We start from the raw sequence: 10291 nt of genomic DNA on the forward strand, positions 1-10291 counted from the left end.
GGGGTGCTCGGATAAACTTTGCCTTCCTCCCTAGCGGGAAAAGCTCCCTTCCACTTCCGCTCGCCGGCCCCGCCTCCCGTCCCTCCCCCTCCACCCCCCCAAGCTGGGTCCTAGCGCCTGCCGCGCCCTGGCTGTGTCCCGGGCTCCGTCGGTGAGAGGAGCTGCCGTTGACGCCACAGAGCCAGCCCCAGTCTGTTCAGGTAGGAAATGCCGGCGGGAAGCCGCAGGGACCCCCGAGCAGTCCCACTGCGGACGCAATCCGAGCGGGCCTCAGTTTCCCTGTGGGTGCAGAGGGCAGATGGGGTTGGCCTGGCGCGAGCGGCGCGGGCGGGGCGGGAGGAGTGCGGCCCCGGGAGGGCGCGGGCGGGCGGGCTCTGGGCCCAGCGGGTCCTAGAACCCGCCGGCTGTCCCGGCGGACCGGCTGCAGCAGACGCCTGGGCTAGGGCGGCATGGCTGCCCGCCTTGCTCCGTGCGCACACGAGGGTCCTAGAGCCCGCCATGTTGCGGGCTTTTGTCCCAGGCGTGCGGCCCGTCAAGCACGGTCCCCGGAGCCGGCGGCCCCCCTCCCCGGTCGAGGTCCTGGCCGCCCCTCCCGCGGTCCTAGAGAACGCCATCTTGCCGGCCTTTGTCCAAAGTATGGCCTTTGGTCCATTCATTTGTTCATTCTGTCATCCTTCGTTCACTCCTTCTTGCCGCGTTCTCCGATTCCTCGTTTTCCCAGGGCTTTTCCTGAGAAGAGGCAGCCCAGGGCCCTGCCCTGCGGGGCTGTCTGTCTGCCGGGGGCCCGACACGTAGACAGTTGCAGGGAGCGAGAATGCACAAGGTTTCCGCAGCTCTCGGCTCTAACGACCTTAAAACTCCCACATGCCTCAGAAACCTCATTTTACTGATGAGAAAACTGAGGCCCAGAGAGCCATGGCGCTCTTACCTCTATAGTCTTATTAAGTATTCCTGAGGGCACTGGGGAAGCAGGTATTTGAAAGATGCAAAAGAGTTTTCCCACGGGAGAAGGCAGAGGGAACGGCATATGGAGATGTATTTAGGTGGTGAAGTTTGAGAATTGTGGCTGGAGCTAAGGTCGCTGTCGGGAGGGGCACAGTGCCCCTGGAGGTGAGGCTGGAAAAGTGGGTTGGGATTAGATTGTGGACTGACCAGATTGGATGCCTAGGAGATGATTAGTTCTTATCTCTGCATGGTTCACAGTTCCCCATCTGCCGTCTCACCGGATCTCTCATGGCCTGTGAGGCCTATTGGTAACTACTTGTTTAGAGGTGGGGAGACTGAGGTGCAGAGAGGATAAAAAGTGGCTTTTCACCTCATCACTGCCCGCAGGGTTCTAAACTCTGGGAATTAAATCTCTGCATCCCTGGCATTTAGAGCCTGTTCATACAGCAGGACGTGTCCCGCCCCCTAAATTCAGTAGTAAACAAAGACAAAGACAAGCCTCCCTCACCAGAGCAATGAATCCACTGTGGGGTACTGGGGGCGATATTTGGACCCTGTGAACTTGGAAAAGCAGAGAAATTCAGTTACTAAATAGTTGTTGACCGACATTCTTACAAACTCCTACTATGGAGGAGGCAGAGGCTATAGACCTGGGTTCAAATACCGCCTCGGAGGTTGATTTGTTCAGTTTGTTTTGGGCACCAAGCATGGTTCTATGTGTAGAGGATACAGAATAATAAAGGTTCCTGGCTCTTTGCCAGCCTAGACTCTCAAGCTGGAGACAGAGAATTAACTGAACCATACAATGTATAAGTGCTAGCAAAGCAATAAGCAGGGGACAGAGGGCAGAAGTTTGGGAGGCAGAGACCACCTGGCTTTGAGTATTGGCTGTGACTATGACTAGTTTCTTCACTTCTGTGTGCCTCAGTCTCCTTGTCTGAAAAATGGGGGGAAAATAATACTATTTAACTTAGTCTGTTTAGGCTACCATAACAACAACAACAACAAAAATAACAGACTGGGGGGCACAACAGAAATTTATTTCTCACCGTTCTGGAGGTTGAGGTGTCCAAGGTCAAGGTGCTGGCCAGTTCAGTTCCTGGTGAAGGCTCCTTTCTTGGATCGTATGTGGCCACCTTCTGTCTTAAGTTCTCACATGGCCTTGCTTCCATGCATGCGCACATTCATCCATAACAAACTCCTAGGCCATCGTGAGGCTTAGCTTGAGTAGCACACATAAAATGCTTAGAATGATACCTGGTCCATGGTAAATTTGCAAGGAGTGTCGTCCAGATGAGCAACATGAAGGAAATTAAACAGGAGGGGGATAGAGAGTGATTAGCAGGGGTGCAGATAGCATTAAGAAAGGTGGTCAGGAAAGCCCTCTTTAAGGAGGTGACAGGGAGCTGAGACCCAAATGGAATCAAAGAGATAGCTACACAAAGACCCTTGGAAATAATGTTTCTAGCAGAGGAAACTACTAGTGTAGAGTCCCTGAGATGGGAAGGAATTTAAGTCTTTGAGGGGAAAAAGGGGGAGCCTGTGTGGGTAGAGCCTAGTGAGCCAAGGGGAGAGGAGTGGGAGATGGGATAGGCAGGAGTTAGATAGTTCAGGGCCTTGCTTGCCATGGAAAAGATATTGGTCTTTGTCCTGGGAGCGGTGGAAAGTCTCATGATTTGGCTAATAAACCTTAAGTAAATGAAGACTGGTAGAGAAAGAGCCCAGCCCAGGGCCTGAAGACTCGTGTTTGAGTCTGGGCTCCTTGACTAGCTGTGTGTCCTTATGTAAGTTTTTTCCCTTACGGGGGCCTTAATCTCCACATCTGAAAAAGAGGTGTATTAAAAATGCCTCTCTCCTAGAAGCTTCTGAAAACCTAAGGTTCTTAAATAAGTGTTAGTTGGAATGACCCAGAAAGCATGTTTAGAATAGATTTCTGAGTCCTACCCCATGCTCCCTGCATGATTGTTTTCATGCAGGGAGTTCACAGAATCACTCTAGGGAGTGGTGGGTGGAAGAGTCCTCCGTGAACAGGGAAGTGAAGAGCTGATGATGGTTTTTTTTTTTTTTTTTTTTGCGGTACGCGGGCGTCTCACTGTTGTGTCCTCTCCCGTTGCGGAGCACAGGCTCCGGACGCGACGCGCAGGCTCAGCGGCCATGGCTCACCGGCCCAGCCGCTCCGCGGCATGTGGGATCTTCCCAGACGGGGGCACGAACCTGCATCCCCTGCATCGGCAGGCAGACTCTCAACCACTGCGCCACCAGGGAAGCCCCTGATGATGGGTTTTTGTTTTTTTTAATATTTACTTTTTTGGTTGCACTGGGTCTTTGTTGCGGCGTGCAGGCTTCTCTAGTTGTGATACGCGGGCTTAGTTGCCCCGTGGCATGTGGGATCTTCCCCGACTAGGAGTCAAACCCACGTCCCCTGCTTTGGAAGACAGATTCTTAACCACTGGACCACCAGGGAATTCCCAACGGAGGGGCTTTAGACAGGGGCCTAGCCTACCTGACCCTTCGTTCTTTATGGAGCTTGTGCCTGGCACGCCCCTACTATTTCCCCTGGGAAGTGCCTTAGGAGAAGGGATTTACCCCTCCAGCTACCTGGTTTCTGGCTCACAGATGGGAAGACTGAGGCCCAGAGCTTGGAACCCACGGTTCCAGCCCTCTGAGAGGGAAACAGAAACATAAAGGGTGCTGGCTCTGGTCTCCAGGGACTTCTACAGGAATGAGAGGAGACCAAGGTGTAACCTGAGCTCAGGGTTCTGGTCATCGTGGGGCTGGCCCAGGTAGCAGATAAGCCTGGGAGGGCCCAACTACTCAAGGCGAATTAAACACCTGGATTCAAGTCTCAGCTGCACGAGTTACTAGGTATGTGACCATGGGTTAATCACTAACCTTCTCAGAACCTCAGTTTATTAGTCTGTAAAATGAGGACAATAATCCCTATCTCAGGAAGCTATGAGAGAACTAAATAAGGTTGCACACTCAGCAAGGTGTCTGGCTCTGAGAAGATTCAGTAATTGAGGGCAGTAATTATTCTTACCTCATTCAGCCCTCGCCCAACCCTGTGAGGTAAGTAGTGTTATTACCTCCCTTTTTTCAGATAAGAAAACTGAGGTCCTATGGCATGAAGTAAATTGCACAAGGTCACAGCTAGGAAGTGAGGAAGGTAAGATTCGAAGCCATGCAGTTTGGCTTCGGAGACTGCACTTAACGACAATGCTAAATTGTTTCTCTGGGCCTCAGTTCCCTTATCTGTGAAAGGGGGTAATAACAGAACGTTTTTCATGGTGCTGACATGAAGTGCAAGTAAGTTAATACATGTAAAAAGGTTAGGATGTTGTCTGCTGTTTAGCAAGTGCCCGGTAAATGTGAGCTATCATTTTCTTTTTTTTTTTAATATTTACTTATTTATTTGGTTGCACCAGGTCTTAGTTGTGGCAGGCAGGCTCCTTAGTTATAGCTCCCGGGGTCCTTAGTTGTGGCATGCGAACTCTAAATTGTGGCATGCATGTGGGATCTAGTTCCCTGACCAGGGATGGAACCCGGGCCCCCTCCATTGGGAGCATGGAGTCTTATCCACTGAGCCACCAGGGAAGTCCCAGGCTATCATTTTTATTAAGGAGAAACTTTATCAGACTGTCCAGAGATGATCTAGAAAGGAGGTAGTGAGGGCCTCATCCAAGGATAGGCAGATTCCCTAGAAACTAGGCGGAATTCAAGCCCTGGGGAAGGCTGGGCCTCAAGCCCTTTAACTCACCTTCCAGCCCTAGGATTTAATGGGAAAAGTGAAAAAACCAAGCTGAGGGTGGAACAGAGCTGTGTGGGATGTAGGGCAGAAACCAAAGGGGAGATGCAGGAAGACCTTCCTTTGGGAAGTAAGGCTCTTCTTATTTTTTTTTGCTGTACGCGGGCCTCTCACTGCTGTGGCCTCTCCCGTTGCGGAGCACAGGCTCCGGACGCACAGGCTTAGCGGCCATGGCTCATGGGCCTAGCCGCTCCGCAGCATGTGGGATCTTCCCGGACCGGGGCACGAACCCGTGTCCCTTGCATCGGCAGGCAGACTCTCAACCACTGTGCCACCAGGGAAGCCCGGGAAGTAAGGCTCAAAGGAAGGATTGGTAGGATTCATAACAGCCAGGAAGGACCTGGGAACTTGCATGGTGTGATGGAAGCCATGAAAAATTCTTGAGCAGGGGACAGAGCATCACATGGTACCTTAGGGAGAAGACTTCGGCTGCCTGTGCACACTAGATTGTGTGTGTAGGGGTGGGAGACTGAGGCAGGGCCACCAGGCAGAAGGGTGCTGATTCTAAAGATGCAGCCCTTGCCAATCACCCGGGGACTCCTGCATCCTCCTTGGGTCATAACTTAGAAGACACCAACCCCTGAGGTATACAGATGAGGAAACAGGCCTAGAAAGGAGTGCTAGAATCCAAACCTCCTACCTCCCAGCCCATCTTTTGGACACACCTGGCTCCCCTCCCCTCTCTATAACATTGTCCTTCCCCCCACCCTGGCTGCCCCAGCAGCTGCTGCACCTTAAGTGGATCTGATGTAATCCTCTTCCCTTTATCCCCCAGGGAGGATGAGCTGGTGTTAAGACTAATGCAGCTGTTAATCCTATTTCCTCCCAGCCATGATCTGCGGGAGCAGCTGGGTGGAGGCTGTCTGGGCTCTGAACAGAGAAAGAAGGGGCCATAGCTAGAGTGGGTGTCCCAGGAGGCCAGGCCAGAGCAGATACATTGAGTATGAGACAGAGACTTCTAACTTCTGCTAGCAATGGCTCAAGCTGCTTTGAGAGTAATTGAACTTCCCACTACCAGAGTTATGGGAGCAAGAACCAAAGACCCATTCCAGAGCAGAGGGTGGACCAGGATTCCTATCTGGGGTGGAGTACCTTACAGCTGTGCAAGGCCAGAATTCTGTGTGAACAGTTGCTGCCTCTGAAAGCTAACCAACCAGAGGGGAAAGACAAAATACATACGCTGGGGACCTGTCCCTTCCAGACAGATGGTGCCAATGACCACATTTAGCCCACTGGCTCTGCCTTCTTCTGGACCTACCTCTGTCTTTCCTGAGCACTTGGAGACCTTCAGGCCAGACCCACATCTAGGTAGCCTCCGTGTCTGCAGCCTTGCACAGGGCTTGGATTCTGAGCTGTAGAAGGAAGATGGTGAGATGGACAGAGCCTGGGCCTTCTGGGAATGCCACAGGGTTTGGAGAAGCCCAGAGGCTGGGGAGGGAAGTGCAGGTGGGCATTTCGATGATCCCGGCCTCTCTTAGTTCCTCTGAGGTCACCTGGTCCAGCTCCTTTCATCAGTGAACAGACCAGAGAGGAAACTTGAGCGCAGAGAGACAGGAATGTTTGCGAGGAAGGATGTGCATCCCAGGTGGGAAATGCAGATAAGATAGAGTTCCTTCTGAGGCCTCAGAGGGCTTTGGTGAGGAGACGCCTTGGAGAATTGGAAAGGGGTGTGGCTTCTAACTTTGCCTCTCTTGCAGAGAAGCCCCGCCCATCCAGGCCATGGAGGTAGAGTCATCGGAGGAGAGGTCCCCAGCCCCTGGCTACAAGCGCTCTGGCCGTCGCTATAAGTGCCTGTCCTGTACCAAGACGTTTCCAAATGCACCCCGGGCAGCACGCCATGCTGCCACACATGGGCCTGCAGACTGCACAGAGGAGGTGGCCGAGGCAAAGCTGAAGCCAGAGACAGACCCCAAAGCGGAGGATGCCAGCGGGGACAAGGTGTCAGGTGCAGCGGCGAAGCCTCGGCCGTATGCGTGCCCGCTGTGCCCCAAGGCCTACAAAACGGCACCAGAGCTGCGCAGTCACGGGCGCAGCCACACGGGCGAGAAGCCCTTCCCTTGCCCCGAGTGCGGTCGCCGCTTCATGCAGCCCGTGTGCCTGCGCGTGCACCTGGCCTCGCACGCCGGCGAGTTGCCCTTCCGCTGCGCGCACTGCCCCAAGGCTTATGGCGCGCTCTCCAAGCTCAAGATCCACCAGCGCGGTCACACCGGCGAGAGGCCCTACGCCTGCGCCGACTGTGGCAAGAGCTTCGCTGACCCCTCGGTGTTCCGCAAGCACCGGCGCACGCATGCAGGCCTGCGGCCCTACAGCTGCGAGCGCTGCGGCAAGGCCTATGCTGAACTCAAGGACCTCCGTAACCACGAGCGGTGAGGGCGCTGGGCTGGGTGGGGGGCAGCTGAAGGGGTTGGGAAGAGCGCACCAATAGCGTGAAGGCGTTGAGTCCCAAAGATCGGAAGGAACCAATGGGAAAGTGAGTGAGGCAGAGCTATGGGGGCAGAGGGTGAAACTGGGGTCTGATTGGCCTGGGTTCCTGGACTAGGAAGGGGGTGGGGCTTGAAGTTGGGCTGCTGCCCAGGAGGTACGAGTGGGGGCCGGGTCTGTTGAGTGCAGAGGTGGATCTAGAACACCTAGACACCCAGCCTGAAAGTTTCTTACTCTGAGGTACAGACCTGTGGCCCTTAGGGGATTGGGCCAAGGCCCCAGCGATGTTAGGGGGCCCTAACGTACAGTACAGACAGGCGGCGGGGGTCGGGCGATGGGCTGCCACCTTCACTCCGGGCCTCTCCACTCCCACAGGTCCCACACTGGTGAGCGCCCCTTCCTCTGCTCAGAGTGCGGGAAGAGCTTCTCCCGCTCGTCCTCGCTCACGTGCCACCAGCGCATCCATGCGGCGCAAAAGCCCTACCGCTGCCCGGCCTGTGGCAAGGGCTTCACGCAGCTCAGCTCCTACCAGAGCCACGAGCGCACGCACTCTGGCGAGAAGCCCTTCCTCTGCCCCCGCTGCGGCCGCATGTTCTCCGACCCCTCGAGCTTCCGGCGCCACCAGAGGGCACACGAGGGTGTGAAGCCCTACCGCTGCGAGAAGTGTGGCAAGGACTTCCGGCAGCCGGCCGACCTGGCCATGCATCGGCGGGTGCACACAGGCGACCGGCCGTTCAAGTGCCTGCAGTGTGACAAGACCTTCGTCGCGTCCTGGGACCTCAAGCGGCACGCGCTGGTGCACTCCGGCCAGCGGCCCTTCCGCTGCGAGGAGTGCGGCCGAGCCTTCGCCGAGCGGGCCAGCCTCACTAAGCACAGCCGGGTGCACTCGGGTGAGCGCCCCTTCCACTGCAACGCGTGCGGAAAGTCCTTCGTGGTCTCGTCAAGCCTGAGGAAGCACGAGCGGACCCATCGCAGTAGCGAGGCCGCAGGGCCTCCCCCGCAGCAGGAGCTGGTGGTGGGGCTGGCGCTGCCGGTCAGCGTGGCAGGCGAGGGCTCAGCAGCCCCGGCAGCAGGGGCTGGGCTCGGGGACCCTGCAGCAGGGCTGCTGGGGCTGCCTCCGGAATCGGGTGGTGTGATGGCCACCCAGTGGCAAGTGGTGGGCATGACGGTGGAGCACGTGGAGTGCCAAGATGCTGGGGTTGGGGAGGCTCCTGGTCCCTTGGGGGGGGCAGGCGAAGTGGGGGGTGAGGAGGTGGACGAGAAACCACCACAGTTTGTATGCCGGGAGTGCAAGGAGACGTTCTCCACGCTGACGTTGCTGCGACGGCACGAGCGCTCGCACCCAGAGCTCCGGCCCTTCCCCTGCACCCAGTGCGGCAAGAGCTTCTCAGACCGGGCTGGGCTGCGCAAGCACAGCCGCACCCACAGCTCTGTGCGCCCCTACACCTGCCCGCACTGCCCCAAGGCCTTCTTGAGTGCCAGCGACCTGCGCAAGCACGAACGTACCCACCCTGTGCCCATCGGGACCCCCACGCCCCTCGAGCCCCTCGTGGCTTTGCTAGGAATGCCTGAAGAGGGGCCAGCCTGAGTCCCAGGCCCCCTCTGCCACACTCCTGGGAGCTCCGCCCCTACAGGGTGCTTCCTGAACCTCCCTTTGCCTCAGCTCACTCTTAGACTCCAGATCCATCCCTTCATCCCAGGCAACTAGCTCACCTTCCTGACAAAGAGCTGGGGACAGTGGAGGCTGGCAGCAGCCTCTGAGAGACATGGCTCCCTCCGAGCACCACTCATTAAAGCATTCGCTTTGACACTGGGTTGTCTTCTGTGTTCTGGTCGGGGGTAAGTAATGGGAATTTGGGCATCAGATAAGGTTCAGTGGAGATCCCTGGATTGACAAATTAGAAACTAGAAGGGTCTTTGGGTGCACTGTTTTCTCTACGTTTCAGAATGTCTTGTGACAAAGGGTTCCACGGTCAAGTAAGTACAGGAAATTCCTGTACCCTTATTGGGGATTCTTGGTGATCAAAGTATGTTAAAGTCATCGATAAGTCCTGCAATGAACAAATCTATTTTGCTTTGTTTAGCCCACACTTACTTGACCTGTTACTGAGTAGCTCTACTTCTGTCTTTTTGCAGATAATAAACTGAGGCCCAAAGTTAGTATATTTCCCACAAATTGCAATAACAAATTAGAAAATACACTTGGGGTCCCATTCACAATAACAACAAAACCCATAAACTACAAAGGAGTAAATCTCACAAAAAACATGCAAACCCTGTATGAAGAAAATAGTATCTTTGTCCTGAAGGATATAAGACCTAATTAAATGGAGATATACCATGTACCTGAGTGGAAAGTTATTATTAAAAGATGTTGATTCTCCAGTTTAATCCTTAAGTTCATTGCCATCCAAAAGAATTTTTTAACAAAACTTGAAAATCCTAAATTCCTGTGCAATATATATATGTAAAAACAGTGGAGGGGACTTCCCTGGTGGTCCAATGGTTAAGACTCCGTGCTCTCAATGCAGGGGGCTCAGGTTCGATCCCTGGTCAGGGAACTAGATCCCATATGCCGCAGCTAAGAGCCCGCATGCCACAACGAAGAGCCTGCATGCCGCAGCTAAGACCCAGCACAGCCAAATACATAAATTAATAAATATTTTTAAAAAACCAACAACAGTGAAGCTGTCAGGACTTCCCTGGCGGTCCAGTGGTTAAAACTCCGTGCTTCCACTGCAGGGGGCAAGGGTTCGATCCTTGGTCAGGGAACTAAGATCCTGCATGCTGTGTTGCTCAAAACAAAAACAAAAAAACAGTGGAAATGATGTATTTGACACGCTAGATAATCAAACACCAAAGCACTGGAATAAAAACAGGAGATTACTGACATAAGAATAAATTAATAGAGTGGGGGAGAGGGTTCAAAAGCAGCCCTATTTCTGGGAATGTAGTTTATGATAAATATGATTATTCAAATCGGGAGAAATGTAGGCTGTTAAATAATTTGATAGTTATAGCTGTACTCTGGAAGGCTACATAACTTTTAAAGTAATTTTGCAAAGAACCAAAAATGGAAAAACAAAAACGAGGCGCCACATTTAGTGTAAACTGGGAAGA

At 54.0% G+C, this 10291-nt stretch overlaps 1 protein-coding gene across 1 annotated transcript; it reads left to right on the forward strand.

Moving 5' to 3' along the window:
- Positions 1 to 498: 498 nt before the first annotated feature.
- On the forward strand, positions 499 to 8759 carry ZNF668 (zinc finger protein 668; the record flags this gene model as incomplete). The annotated part of the gene is made up of 4 exons (XM_082669875.1): positions 499 to 634; positions 722 to 791; positions 6448 to 7116; positions 7547 to 8759. 4 exons carry the CDS (start codon positions 499 to 501, stop codon positions 8757 to 8759), a joined length of 2088 nt encoding a protein of 695 aa, XP_082526001.1.
- Between the last annotated feature and the right edge of the window lie 1532 nt (positions 8760 to 10291).

The sequence above is a fragment of the Grampus griseus genome (assembly GCF_964374135.1).
Source record: "Grampus griseus genome assembly, chromosome: 14".
Lineage (NCBI taxonomy): Eukaryota > Metazoa > Chordata > Mammalia > Artiodactyla > Delphinidae > Grampus > Grampus griseus.